This window comes from Chlamydomonas reinhardtii, chromosome 13, assembly GCF_000002595.2.
Source record: "Chlamydomonas reinhardtii strain CC-503 cw92 mt+ chromosome 13, whole genome shotgun sequence".
Taxonomy (NCBI): domain Eukaryota; kingdom Viridiplantae; phylum Chlorophyta; class Chlorophyceae; order Chlamydomonadales; family Chlamydomonadaceae; genus Chlamydomonas; species Chlamydomonas reinhardtii.
The window spans coordinates 3,235,144-3,248,776 of record NC_057016.1 but is presented as its reverse complement, the minus strand read 5'-3'; the positions used below and the strand labels follow the sequence as shown (position 1 = coordinate 3,248,776).

The 13,633-nt window shown below is 64.0% G+C and overlaps 3 protein-coding genes across 3 annotated transcripts in view; 2 read left to right on the top strand and 1 right to left on the bottom strand.

Moving 5' to 3' along the window:
* Positions 1–93: 93 nt before the first annotated feature.
* Positions 94–2,194, top strand: CHLRE_13g585850v5 (uncharacterized protein). The gene is made up of 6 exons (XM_001693804.2): positions 94–241; positions 318–464; positions 780–847; positions 1,062–1,144; positions 1,381–1,419; positions 1,661–2,194. The coding sequence occupies exons 1-6, from the start codon at positions 177–179 to the stop codon at positions 1,790–1,792; spliced, it is 534 nt and encodes a 177-aa protein (XP_001693856.1). The 5' UTR covers positions 94–176; the 3' UTR covers positions 1,793–2,194.
* Positions 2,195–2,243: 49 nt separating this feature from the next.
* On the top strand, positions 2,244–9,487 carry CHLRE_13g585800v5 (uncharacterized protein). Its single transcript, XM_043069664.1, has 15 exons — positions 2,244–2,488; positions 2,728–2,813; positions 3,119–3,485; positions 4,014–4,309; positions 4,517–4,561; positions 4,846–4,952; positions 5,093–5,227; positions 5,710–5,857; positions 6,070–6,252; positions 6,582–6,908; positions 7,127–7,302; positions 7,593–7,656; positions 7,797–7,913; positions 8,248–8,475; positions 8,680–9,487. The coding sequence occupies exons 1-15, from the start codon at positions 2,482–2,484 to the stop codon at positions 8,821–8,823; spliced, it is 2,430 nt and encodes an 809-aa protein (XP_042917639.1). The 5' UTR covers positions 2,244–2,481; the 3' UTR covers positions 8,824–9,487.
* Positions 9,488–9,521: 34 nt separating this feature from the next.
* CHLRE_13g585750v5 (uncharacterized protein) overlaps positions 9,522–13,633 on the bottom strand; it is a 9,392-nt gene continuing 5,280 nt past the window's right edge. Inside the window, exons 12-19 of the mRNA XM_043069663.1 lie at positions 13,545–13,577; positions 13,029–13,122; positions 12,735–12,804; positions 12,376–12,445; positions 11,883–11,991; positions 11,509–11,615; positions 11,298–11,351; positions 9,522–9,938 (exon numbers count right to left, since the gene is read on the bottom strand). Coding sequence (XP_042917638.1) covers positions 9,876–9,938; positions 11,298–11,351; positions 11,509–11,615; positions 11,883–11,991; positions 12,376–12,445; positions 12,735–12,804; positions 13,029–13,122; positions 13,545–13,577 — 600 coding nt within the window. The 3' untranslated portion in view covers positions 9,522–9,875. The remainder of the gene's footprint in view (positions 9,939–11,297; positions 11,352–11,508; positions 11,616–11,882; positions 11,992–12,375; positions 12,446–12,734; positions 12,805–13,028; positions 13,123–13,544; positions 13,578–13,633) is intronic.

The window sequence follows — 13,633 nt, the reverse complement described above, 5'->3', positions numbered from 1 at the left end:
CCTTGCAAACGTGGTCGGTCCACATCCCGCAGAGGCCCCGCGATTGCACGCATGTTGCATTTTCGTAACAATGCACTTGTTCGTCTTTTACAATTCACCGTTGCTCTGCAATAAAATCAAACCAACTTATAAACCTCTTTGCAGCGGCAACTTACAGTCATAGGCTAGTGTTCGCGATGCCCGCGAACGAGCGGGCGGTGTTCGTGACCGTAGGCACAACTAAATTTGAGACCCTTGTAGAGTGAGTGTGTTGCAGCACTCCCCGCGTCCAGCACTCGGCACGAACCCGGATGCCTGTCGCCACTCCTCCACTGCAGGCGCGTGGACTCGCTAGAGCTACTACGGGCACTCAAAGACAAGGGCTATACAAAGCTCGTAATCCAAAAGGGCAACGGCTCCTACTGCCCCTCGGTCATTGTCCCCAAGGGGCAAACGAAAGGCACGACAGAGGGCGTTGACGTCGAGTGAGTGGCGCCCGGTGGCGCGGGGGGCGGGCCGTGGGGGCCAAGGCGGCGCTGCAGGCGCCACAGTATGTCCTGATGTAAACCTGGGCCTTCACCTGCTTCTTTGGTTCTGCTCTTGCTGCTTTGATAGGATAGATAGACGATGTGCCATTCCGGGTCTCGGGGGCAGAGCCAGGGGCAGTGAGGCAGGGGCAGAGGGAGCGACATGGACAGCCGTGGCGGCAGCGGTCGCGGCAGGGTCAGGGACACGGAGTGTGGTGGTGCCCTGCCACTCCCGTAAGCACGCACAACCATAACACGCGGCCCTACCCGCAGGTACTTTGACTACTCGCCCTCGCTAGCCGCCTACATCACCTCGGCGGCGCTGGTCATCAGTCATGCAGGTGGGTGCGGCGGGTAGGCGGGCGGTTGTGCGCGCCGCGCCTTGAACCCCCTGGGGCTCCCATGCCCGGCAAGTGGAACGCCCGAGGCACTGCCAGCTCTCAGTGCTCGCGACCGGGTCAGACCTCCTGTGTGGCAACGGAGACACACATCCACACGTACACACACAGACGCAGACACAGACACACAGACACACACACGCTTTTTCGCTCGCAGGCTCGGGCTCCATCTTTGAGACGCTGACTGCGGGTGTGCCGCTCATCGTGGTGCCCAACCCCTTGCTCATGGACAACCACCAGGTGGGGGAAGAGGGAGGCGGGCGGAGGAGGGGGGAAGGGCGGCGGAACAGTCAGGATGGCCGGGGTCCATACCGTACACATGTGGCCCGGGAGAGGTTGTGTTGCACACAGCTTTGTTGATCGGGGGTGCAAGCTACCGCATGTGGCATGAATGTCCAAGGAGCAGGGCATCAGGGTTTTAGCAGTGCGTGGCCACACGCTCACACGCGCACCTGCCCGCCCGCCACACGCCGCAGGTGGAGCTGGGCGAGCAGCTGGCAGCCATGGGGCACCTGGTGAGTCCGGCCTGCGTGCGGCTGACAGACGCGCGCAGTCCGTACGTTTGCGAGTGTCAGGAAAGCGCAAGCACGTGTGCGTCTGTGTGTGTGCTTGTAGGGGCTCGGGTAGGGGCTCGGGTTGTAGTGCGGCTGCCACGGAAACCCTGCACACACGCACGTACCCCTGGCTTAGTTTGGGCTGGTATCTACAACCCTCCCTGCCCCTTTCCCTTTCCCTGCCCCCGGCCCCCCGGCCCAGGTGAGCGCGGCCCCGGAGCAGCTGCTAGCGGCGGTGCGGTCCTTTGACCCCGCCCGCCTCAAGCCCTACGTCAAGGGCAGCGCGGCGGGCATGGCGGCCGCCATCGACAAGCAGCTAGGCTTCACGCCCTAGGCAGTGGCGGGAGTCTCTGACCTTAGGCGGGCGTATGTGCCAGGCTCCGGGCGAACCAGCGGGGTCTGGGCCATGGGGCAAGATGGGGCATAGCTTCCTTGCGTTGTGACCTGTTTTGACATGCAGTTGGATGGAGGGGTCGGGCTTGAGCTTGAGGGCTGTACTGCATCATGATGCAGGGAATTAGGCAGGTGCGCCATGATGCACGAGACCTGGCGCGCCTGTGCGTATTTGGAATGGCGAGGGGCTGCCGACGCGAGCATGGGAACGGAGGTGGACTTGCGGGGAGTCAGGACATGGACGTGGTGATATGCATGCCATGGGGCACGGCCGTGGTGCAGGACCCCGCGGCTATGAGTATGAGCAAGCTTGGCTGCCGTCTCTGTGTAAACCATATTTATTGCTTACGTACAGTAATGCTGCAACCGCTGGCTGTTCTTGTTGCGGTGGTCGTCTGCGGCAGCCTTGCTCTCGCTGCCGCTGCTCCCACCTCGCCGAACTCGACATCATCCTACCAGCAGCAGCAGAACCAGCAGGCGCTGCTGCTGGAGGACTGGACGCTGGTGCTGCGAGACGGAGTGGACCCGGTTGCGTTCGCAGCCGCGCTGTGCAGCGCAGCAAACCCGTTGCGCAAGCTGCACGTCTACGAATGCGACGAACGCGGCGTCTACAGCGTCCTGCTGCGCGGCATGTCAGGTGAGAAGCCGGGAGCAGGGAAACCTTAGCAGGGTAAGGGAGGGCCGGCTGTTGGGGATTTTGGCGGGAAAACGGCTCTGCGCCGCTTGTGCCCGCAGCGCAGGTTACAAGGCGCGGTCTTGCTCGTATTTCGCTTATCGAGAAGATTCGCGCCCAACCCAGATGAAGACAACTGCGTCCTGACCTTGACTCCCAGGACCCGTGCGAATGTTGCTTGCTGCAACCCTCCGTCCTTGCAGGCCGCTTCACGCGCGCCGGCGTGCGGGACGTCCAGCGCGCCTACAAGGCCTCGCTGGATCACGTGGCTGGGGCGCAGGCGTTCGGGGTGGGTGAGACGCGGGGTGCAGGGACTGGGGAGGGAGCGGGGAGGAGAGGGAAGGAGGGGTGCGGCTGGAGGCACTCGGAACCGGAATCTAGAGCGCCTCTCCTGGTCAGGTGCGTAGCACGGCGGATGCATGTCGGTACCGGGGATGCGACTGCTTGCGGGTGGGAGGGCCGATGGGTGTGCCGCAATCTCACACGCTGCATAGCATGTGGGTAACGAGGGTTTGTTCGCTCAAGCCTGCGTTAATCAAGAAAGCAGCCGGTATGGCCTGCGTGTAAGTTGCGCTGCTGGGCCCATTCACACAGGTGGGGGATGAGCTGGTGACGCCGGAGGACCGGCGGCGGCTGCGCGCCCTGCTGGCGGCGGAGCTGCAGCAGCAGCCGCTGGGGGCGGACGGGGAGGGGAATCTTGAGGAGGGGCAGCAGGACCAGCAGCCGGCTTCGCCAGCAAGAGACGCAGGCGAGGCGGAGGCAGAAGCGAATGCGGAGGCGGAGCTCAGCGGGCCGTCGTCTGGTGCTGACCCACATGGACAGCCGCAGCCGCAGCCGCGGCCGCAACCCCACGCCCGTGCGCGGCTGCTGCCGGAGCAGCTGGACCCGGTGACGTGGGGCCTGGACCGCATCGACCAGGCCTCATTGCCGCTGGACGGAGCCTACTACTATGACGGATACGGTGGGTATGCGTGTGTGTGGGGTGGGGTGGGGTGGGGTGGGGTGTAAATACCAGTCCAAACTAAACCGAACCCAATGCAATAGAGCAAGGAGGAGAGCGGGGGGGGGTGCAAAGATGGTTGGAAAAACGGTACAAGATGGGTGGTGTTGTGTGCCCGAGCCCAGCGAAAAGTCCCATCATCATCGTAATGCCTGCCCAGTCAAGAAAGCCGAGCCAGGGGGAATGCTGGTTGCGGGGGCGGAGGAGGCGTGGGTGATGGGAGAGGCAGGAGCGGGCGGGTGGGCACGGGGAGAGGGCGCGGAAGTGCGTGGGAGGGGTTACAAATGGTACGGAGGTGTCCGCGATCTGGGTCGGAAGGCCATGTGGCGTCCCCATAACAAGAACAGCATACCGCTGACCTTCGGGCCACACTGCCTGACCCATACGTGCGGGCGCACTTGTGCTGCGCCCGTCGACACACGCGCGGGGTACCGTACACAAGAATTGCGACCTCTCGAACCCCATCGAACACACTGCTGGGGCACGCAGGCACGGGCGTGACCGCCTATGTGGTGGACTCGGGCGTGCGCGGCAGCCACACCCAGTTCCGGCCGCTGCTGCCGCCCGCGCAGCAGCCCGCCGCCCCCACCGCGCCCCGCGCCGTCAGCCCCTCCGGCCCCAGCCGCGTGCAGCACGGCTACTCCGTCTTCACTGCTACTGCCGGCGGCCTCGGCGGTAGCGGCGGCGGGGACAGCGATTGCTACGGCCACGGCACGCACGTGGCGTCGCTGCTGGGGGGCGTGGATTACGGCGTGGCGAAGAACGTGACCATCGTGCCGGTGCAGGTGGGTGGGTGGGAAGTGTGCTGGTGCAGGTGGGTGGGAGGTGGGGATGAAGGTGGGTCGGCGGTTACAGGTGGGTGAGGAGTTGGTGTTGTGTAGCAAGTGCCGGTGACTGCGCCGCCCTGGCCCCTGGGCTTCGCGCTACCTGTGCCTCACCTCACCCGCCGCTCGATCGCGGCTGCGTGCTACGGCTGTGTGGCTGTGCGGCAGGTCCTGGACTGCAACGGCAACACCAGCGAAACTCTACTGAAGCAGGTGGGTGCGGGTGTGTGTTGGGCGTGTGTGGCTGCGGCGTGGCATGAATCGGTCACGTCAGCAAATCCCCACGATGGCGCCAACTCATACGCCGGAATCAAAGTCTCAAACACACTGTGCGTTGCCGCAAATCCCCCACCCCTGCCGACTGGCATCCGCCGCCATTACCATACATCCCGTCTCCCCCCATCACGCATCCCTGGCGTATGTTGGGTCTGAAATAACCCGCCCGCCGCACATGCGCACATAATGTACACCGTACGCACTTACACACGCGCACGCAGGGCCTGGAGTGGGTGGGCCGCAACCTGGTGCTGCCGGCGGTGGTGCACATGAGCCTGGAAGGCGGCTACAGCGCCGCGGTGAACGCCATGGTGGACAGCCTCACCGCGTGAGTCAGCGGGAGGGGCTGCGGGGGTTTTGTTTGTTAGCCGAGCCCAAAGAAACAGGTCCCATTGCGGTAGTCAAGGAATCGTGCCTGCTGACACACACACACACACACACACACATACGCACACACACACGTTACAGGCTGGGCGCCGTGGTGGTGGCCTCGGCCGGCAACAGCAACCGGGACACGTGCGCGGTGTCGCCCGCCTCGGCGCAGTCGGCGGTGGCGGTGGCGGCCGTGGAGGCGGACGGCACACGCTGGTACCGGTCCAACTGGTGGGTGCTGGCAGGTTTGGGGTGTTTTTGTGTGTGTGTGTGTGTGTGCGTGTGTGTGCGTGTGTTCGTGTGCGTGTGACTGTGTGTGTATGTCTGTGTGCACAGGGGCATGTGTGGGACAGGACACGTGCCTGGCCGCAGCACCCAACACCGCATGTTTGCCCGCCCGCCCAACACTCGAATCTCTTCCGCTTTCTTCGACACAGCTGCTTTCCGGACGGCACAGTGCCCCTCTCTCTCCACCACCACCACCCTTCCCATGCGTCTTCGTGCCTCAGAATCTTGTTGTGAAGTAGGTTTACCACATACGGGGACGCCGCGACGAGCTCTGGCGCTGAACCAATGGACCCCATAGGTCATCGGTACGGTACGCGCGTCCCTGTGCCTGCTGTGTACCTCACTACACTTCTCTGTACCAATTCTTGCAACACCCCCCCCCACACACACACACACGCACACACACACACCTCCCCACCCACCAGGGGCTCCTGCGTGGACCTGTTCGCCCCCGGCGTCAGCCTGCTGGCCGCCGTGCCCTGGACCGACAGTGCCTCGGGGCTCAAGACCGGCACCAGCATGGCCGCGCCCTTCGCCAGCGGCGTGGCGGCGCTGTACCTGGAGAGCCACCCCGTGAGCGCGTGTGTGCGTGCGTGGCGAGTGTGCGCGCGTGCTTTGGGTGGTTTCGGTGGTTGAGGCGGGTGGCAGGTTCATCATGCCGCGCTACATTGGAGCATACAGACCAGCTCTCTCTCTCCTCTCTCTCTTCAGTCCCCAATCCGCCGATCGTGTCTTTCTTTACCAGCTGCTGTGTTTTGTTTTGTCTTCTCCAAATCCTCCGCCAGGGCGCCACCCCGGGCGACGTGGCCCAGCGGCTGCTGCGCTCCGCACTAGCCGGCGCCGTGGCTGACGACCGCTACGGCTACGACTCGTTCACGCCCAACCCCAACCCCGTGCCGCGGGCCTGGGACCCGCTGGACATCAGCGCCACACCCAACCGGCTGCTGCAGTCGCGACTGGCCGTGCCGGTGAGAGAGGGAGGGGATGGGTGGGGAGGGTTTGGGGTGGGGTGGGCGGTCAGGAGGGGTGGAGAGCCTAGGCATAGGGCCCAGCAGGGGGTTGCAACAGATGCGTGTGTGTGTGTGTGTGTGTGTGTGTGTGTGTGTGTGTGTGTGTGTGATTGTGGGTCCGGTGTGGCATCCAGCAAAGCACGTCCCCCAGGCCCCACGCCCGGTTCCCCGAGTTGCGGTTACGGCGGCCGCTGCTTGCCAGGCCAAGCAGTGCGGTGCTTTACTCACGCCTGCTCTCCATCGCCCCTGCCGTGCCCTGCACCATCCCCGCTCGCCCGTGCGTGCAGCTGAGCCTTCAGCCCAGCGTGGTGACGATCACTTCCACCGACAACGACTTCACAACCAGCAGCCAATACCGCCGCCGACACCTGCTCGACGCCCTGTCCACAAGTGCCGCCGACAGCGCCGCCGCCAACCGCACCAGCACCAGCGGCAGTAGCACCAGCGGCGGCAGCAACAGCAGCGGTAGCAGCAACGGCAGTAGCGGCAACAGCGGCAGTGGCCCCGCAGTGGCCAGTCTGGGTGTGTCCACTACTGCCTTCACCGCCAGCGGCAGCAGCGAGGGCGGCGGCGTGGACATCCGCCTGGCGCTGCTGCTGCAGCCCAATGCGCAGGTGCGTGCGTGGGGAAGTGGCTCCGTGTGGTGGCGGCGGCTGCGGGCGTGCCTGAGGCGCCAAGCCGTCGACTCACTGCTGACACGACCGCGGCGAGGCCGTGGTGCAGGCCTGCGCATCCACCCAGCCACACGCGTACGTTTGCGAGACACGTATGCCCGCTCACACGCTCACACGCGCATTCTCCCAAATGTTCCCACACCTGCTACCGCCGCCAGGTGAACGTGACGCCGGTGGTGCCGGCGGGCTGGGACGGGCGGCCGCTGGCGGACGTGTTCCCGCCGCGCCTGGAGTTCGGGCCGGGCGACGCCGTGGGCGCGGCGCGCGCGATGCGGCTGGCGCCCAACCCCGGCGCGGCGCGGGGCGGCTCGTACCACGTGCAGCTGCTGATGAGGTGCGGCGGGTGCGCGGTGCCGTAGTGTGCGTGCATGTGGGCGGCACTTTGGGTGCCGAGTGCAAAGGTATCGTCGGTTGCGTTGGTAAGTGTGCAGCTCGTCACGTGGCATGGCGTGGCGCGGCGTGTCGCCACAGGTGTTGTCATTGCAGTTCCTGGCCACCGTTGTCCCTGCCGCTATCAGCATACGCACTGCAGTGCACCCCATGTTCAGTGCACGCCCCTTGTCCTGTGCAGACCTCCTTGTACACCTCCTCATGCACGCGCCCCACACCATGCACCCCGGACAGGAGCGCGGACCTGCGCTTCGACTTCGCGGTGCAGGACATACGCGTGGACGACAACCGCAGCCAGGTGCGGCAGGTGCCGTAGATGTAGTATTGAGGCTTGAGTGAGACGAGATGAGGGAGAGAGCCTGGCTGGCACACCGTACTGTACGGCAGTACCGTATCGCACATGGCAGTCATCTATCTGTCGTACGCCGCCGCATGCAGGTGGGCGAGGACGCGGGCTCCCCCCGCGTCATCTCCTCGCTGCCCTTCAACGACAGCGGCAACACAGCCACGGGCGGCTTCAGACACGACTACACCACCTCTCCGAACAACCCGCTGGTGAGAGCTGAGCAGGGAGAGCTTGTCGCTGTGCTACCCCCAGTCTGAATGGGTCTGGGTTACTGGTGTGCACGACTGCGCGGCCCAACTCCGCGCCGCACCGGAGACACAACCTTTGATTGGGGGGCACTGCGACTTTATCAACTGATGGTGTCGGTATCCCAAACCAACATGCACACTGATTGTGTCGGTATCCCAAACCAACATGCACACTGATTGTGTCGGTATCCCAAACCAACATGCACACTGATTGTGTCGGTATCCCAAACCAACATCCACACTGATTGTGTCGGTATCCCAAACCAACATCCACACTCACACATGCACCCCGCAGGACACGGCGCCGGACGTGGTGTACGCCTTCACCCCCGGCGCCCCCATGGCCGTGTCCGTGCGCACGTGCGGCTCGGGGTACGACACGGTGCTGCTGCTGGGGCGGCTACAGCCGGGGCTGCCGGCGGCGCAGCAGCTACAGCTGGCGGACACGCTGGCGAACGACGACGACCCGAGCTGCGTGAGCCCGGGCAACCCGGCAGCGGGCAGTAACTCGCGAATAGACACGGTGGGTGGGCGCATTGGTGTGGGAAAGGATAAATTTGATGAAAGCATGTCTATCAGCACCTGCTGATATCGCGCACGGGTGCCAAACACATAAATCTCGCTGCCATTTCATGCCTGCCGGGCGTGCCATGGCCATTTGCCACCCTCATAACAACCCGTGCCGACGCAACCCCTTTCGCCCTCATGCGGTGTCCCCACTCCCCAGGAGCTGGAGGCGGGGGTGACCTACCTGATAGCGGTGTCGGGGTTCAACGGCGCGGCGGGGCCCTTCGTGGTGAGCGTGAGCTGCGGCAGCTGCCAGCCGCAGGCGGCGGGGCAGCCGGCGGCGGCGGCGACGACGCGCAGGTAGTGCGTGGGATACGTGTAGCGTTGGAGGGCCCCGTGCGCTGCCCTTGACCGGGGTGATGGGATGCGCGGTGGGGTGTTTCCCGTGCTCGTGTGGCTCATGTGTGACGAGGCCGCGCATGAAGAAGGACATGCACGCAACGGGACGTATGCCGTTGGCAGGAGACGTGTGGCCTCGGCGTTTTGTATTTCGGTGCGTGTCATCGCCAGCATGTCTGTGGGTGCGGGCGGCTGTGCCTAGGCCGCGCACGATGCTGGCTACGCCGGGGGTACCTGGCCCTGATTCCAACGCTGAAGAGGAGCTGAGATGTGGCGGTGTGGCTGTGCGGTTTCATTGCATCACCTTGCGAGGTAGCGAGGCTGCGTGCTGGCTGTGTGCCAGTCGATACTGGCAGACAGGCACCCATCACAATGTGCCAATCGTGAGGTAACATACTAACATGCATGTGAGGAGCGACACATGTCTGGGTGTGGCGCACCCCCTGGCACACGGTACGCAGCAAGGGTTCACGCCTCATGACCAGTTGGTATCATCATGGCCTCATCAATGGTATCATAAGACCATTCCGCACTCCGGTCTGGCCTGGCCTCATGTTGGGCCCTGATAGCATGTGATGGCTCGGCGTCTTCGGGTGCTGGGACTGTCCCCTCTGTAACATCCGCATTCATAAGACACTAGCCACGCAGCTCAACTTCCGTTCGGCTCATCTATCGTACGTAGGCCGTTGCAGCTCCATCCTTTCTCCAAACATCCGGCCGCACATCAACCAGCGGAGGATCCTGCACTCAACTTCACTCAACTCTTCCACACAACGCCACAATCCAAGCTTGACTGCCAGGCATGCCTTCGCCGGTGCTCCGCACTTCCCCCTGGCGCCTCTATCCTTCCGTCGACCCAGTCACGTCCTCCGATCTAGAACTTCTAAGCTCCTTCCCAGCTCGCCAGTTCTTGAGGAAGCTCCGCCGGTCCGCTCTCAAGCGCATGCAGCTGCATTCGGAGAGGATCATGGTGTGAAGCCGCATTCGTCCCATGACATCCACCAGAGTGCAGCTGCGTCAAAACAGCTCCTTGAGGTTGCTGTTGGCGGGGCCGTTGATGCAGTTGCCCTGCGCGTCGAACTGCGTGCGTGGGGGGCCAGGAGGTGGAGGGCCCGGACAGCCGGAGCAGCAGGGTCAAATGATATCGGGTGGGTGAGAGTGCACGGAACAGGCATTGGAGGGGTTTCGTGTCTAGCTGCAGTGTCATTCACCAAATCGAGGGGATTTGCTATTTGATGCCGGGGAGGAGAGAGGGGCAGCGGTTTACGCGCGGCAGCGCACTGTAGAAGCTGGGCAGGTGGGATGCAAACTGCACCGGGCGAATGCGCCCCAGCACCCGCACCACCATCTCCGGCTAGCTATGTATACGTGTGGCGCACTTCTATGTACAAGAATAAAGCGGGAGTTTGGTCTAGTGGTATGATTCTCGCTTCGGGTGCGAGAGGTCACGGGTTCGATTCCCGTAACTCCCCCTCAAAAGCACCCTCAGATACGTTTTGCCGGGGCAGCAGTCATTATTTGCCGTGCCGTACTGCCGTTAAGGTAGCCGGAGCAATCTGGCTGTGCATGCTCCAGTCATGCGGGGCAACCTGTGCAGGTGTCATCTGCAGGGGACACTCAACATGTGTGTGAAGGGTGCTTGGGACATGGACGGGCAGTGCCCTGGAAACCCAGATGCACTACGCCCCGCACAGCACTATGTGGCAGAGTGAGGGGACATGTTATCCGTGTAATGCTGTCCGGACAGGACTGGCTTCTGGAGCGCGGGGTGTAACCCAGAATGGCAAGGGTCCGGGGACCGGGGCAGGCCGGGGGGAACCAGGACCGGTGGTCACGGTCCCTGCCCGTGGAGACAACGTATGGGCCCGACATCTTCTCCTACCGACACGAGGACGTTCTAGACGCAGAGGACCACAATGGCCATCCCCGGTCGAGTCGGCAACGGACGAACTTTCGTGCCGAGAGACATTTGCCGGGCTGTAGCACCAACCCCTTTCGAGATAGCCCTCCGTTACTTCATTGTCCTATCTTCTGCAGTTCCAAAATGGGCGTGCGTAGTGCTTCCGCGACCCACCGCGCAGAGACATGCAGATCCACAACGAGACATTCCCACGACCACACACGAACCCACAATGTAATCCCTACACTGTAAGTCTCATTGTATACAGGCACGTGTGCACGACTACTTTTGACATGCCTCGACGCGGCTCCCCTGTTTTTTCGTCTCGGCGCAATTTCGAATTCCCGTCGCAGGAGGAGTTATAGGGGGTGCAACAATATGTTGCATTATATCCACCACATGCACGACGACACCTGACGGTTCATCTGCCTCGGGAATTTGGACGGTCGCCATGAGTCACCCAACACGGGGCCCCGCGACACCCTCCCATGCCCTGCTCACCCTCCCACCCACCGAAACTCCAGCCCTCATCCACACACCTGGGAGCCGTGGCACACGCAGTCGAACGTGCTGTCGTTGGGGTTCCACTCCACCTGCAGGAAGTGCAGCAGGGATGGCGGGTGCCATGTGTGCTTGCCTGGCGAGAATGCTGCGTGCAGCTATATGCCAGCGCCCTCTGCTGCACCCTCACCCCCACCCCCTGCCTGCCTCCCCGCACCCCACCCGCCAGCTCATACTGCCTCCACCCACCTGACATCCCAGGTGCGGGCAGATGGCGGAGTGCTTGACCAGCTTGCCCTGGGGGGTGCGGAACGCTGCCACCTTGTGCACGCCCTCCTGTAGCACCGCGCCCTCGCCTGCAGCAGCGGCGGCGGCGGCGGCGGCGGCGGCGGCAGGAGCAGCAGCAGACGTCCGTATTTTGCAGCACATACCGCTAACTTGACAAGCCTCACAACCTCGTCACCCGGCCGAGTCTCCCCGCCCGTAGCTGTCTGCCCGGCCCAGTTCCCCGCCTCTCACCGCGTGCTGTGCCGCGTCCCCGCCCCCCGCCCCCGCACCCCTCACGACGTTCCCCCACCCCTCACGGCGCCCCCCCACCCCACCCCATACACGCCCCCACCCACCCGGCTTGAGGTGCTCCGCCTGCCACTGTCCGGCCAGGCCCAGACCAGACCGGGGAAGGACCGTGTCCACCAGACCACGTGCCGTGGCAGCCACCTCACTGCCCAGGTCCTGAGAGAGGGCGGGGTGGGGGTAGCCATTCATGGAGAACGGGGTGGGGAATGGCGCATGGGCGGGGGCATTAGGGGAAGGGGGCAGATGGAGACGTTGGCGGTTGGCGAACTGCACGCGCAGGGGGTTAGGAGGTACGGTAGGACAGGGCACACTGCAGGTATGTAGGGGCAACCAGGGCAACCAGGGCAAGACAGGAGTTGTCGCAACGCCGGCTGGATTCTTCCCCGACGCTTGTACTTATATTACGAGGGACGCCACGTGCCCTCCCTTCCTTTGCGTCGTCATCATCACCACCCCAGCTGCTCCCTCACCACAACCGCCCGCAGTCCCGCACAGCTGCTCCCCTCACTGCCGCACTCCCGCGCACACTCCCACTCTCACCTGCAGACTGGACGGGTCCAGGGCGGACGTAACGCGGGAGGGGCTGTACAGCTCGGACCAGGCGTTGTGCCTACGCGCGTGTGCGTGTGCGTGTGTGTGTGGGGGGGGTGGGGGTGGGGGTGGTGGGGGCAACTGCTTGAGGCCAAAAAAGGGGATAGGGGGCTGTGAGCGACTGCCCGTGCGTAGCTCGCCCATCCCAACGCCCGCCCCACAGCCCCCAACCCCCTGCCACCCACCCACCCACCCACCCACCCACCCACCCACCCACCCACATCCACCACACCCAGCACACCCACCCACCACATCCACCACACCCAGCACACCCACCCACCACATCCACCCACCACACCCACACCCACCTGCCGGCAATGAGGTCGGCCAGCACCATGGCCGCGATGGCGCTGCCCGTCATGCCCTGCCCACTGTCGCCTGCATCATAAGGCAGCAGCGAAGTATAACATATGTGGGGTTAAGACATAAATACGGGAGATACCAGGGCTATGCGGGCAGCGAGTCCGGGCAGCGAGTCCGGGCAGCGAGTCCGGGCAGCGAGTCCGGGCAGCCCCCACACCATCATACCACCGCTCCTGTCCGCCTCTTTCCCCGCCTACCCGCCCCCCCCCCCGCCGTCTCCTCCCCCTCCCGTGCCTCACCCGTGGCGATGTAGCGCTTGCAGCCGCTGATGGCGTTGACCGGGTTGACTGGATCCAGGCCGTACAGGCCCAGCATGTCAATGGGCTCGTACACCTGTATGTGCGTGCGCGCGCGCGTGTGTGTGTGTGTGTGTGTGTGGGGTGGGGTGGGGTTCGTTTGTTCTAATGGGAAAGGGACATGGTTGTAGATACCAGCCCAAACTACACCAAACCAGGGGGCGGAAACGACGAGGCACGTGGAGCAGGGGCCGGAGGGGCTGCTAGGGAATGCACACGACATGGCCGGTAGCTGGCTGATCAAGGCACGGAGGCAGTCGGGCTCCGAGGGATACCTGGGACTGCCCGCCGAGTGCGTGCATACATATCCAACTCCCAAGTCAATAAGCTGCTGCCTCTGCCATCTCACCATCTGCGGCTGTTGTCTCCCCTCCCCTCCCTATCCTCCCTCCCTCCCCTGCCAACAATCACCCACCCTATCCACCTGCTCACCCATCCAACCCCACCCCACCCACCCACCTGGCCGCTCCAGCGGTACACCACCTCCTGCGCCTGCGGCCACCGCTCCCGCGCAAACGCCTCCAGCGCCGCCCACCTGCCGCCGTGGC

Excerpts from the sequence above, each read along its gene's own strand:
- CHLRE_13g585850v5 (XM_001693804.2), top strand. The coding sequence starts at position 177 with ATGCCCGCGAACGAGCGGGCGGTGTTCGTGACCGTAGGCACAACTAAA. Across the intron at positions 242-317 it reads AAATTTGAGACCCTTGTAGA|GCGCGTGGACTCGCTAGAGC; the intron begins GTGAGTGTGTTG and ends CCTCCACTGCAG. Across the intron at positions 465-779 it reads ACAGAGGGCGTTGACGTCGA|GTACTTTGACTACTCGCCCT; the intron begins GTGAGTGGCGCC and ends CCCTACCCGCAG.
- CHLRE_13g585800v5 (XM_043069664.1), top strand. Across the intron at positions 4,562-4,845 it reads GCGAAACTCTACTGAAGCAG|GGCCTGGAGTGGGTGGGCCG; the intron begins GTGGGTGCGGGT and ends ACGCGCACGCAG. Across the intron at positions 7,914-8,247 it reads CCTCTCCGAACAACCCGCTG|GACACGGCGCCGGACGTGGT; the intron begins GTGAGAGCTGAG and ends TGCACCCCGCAG.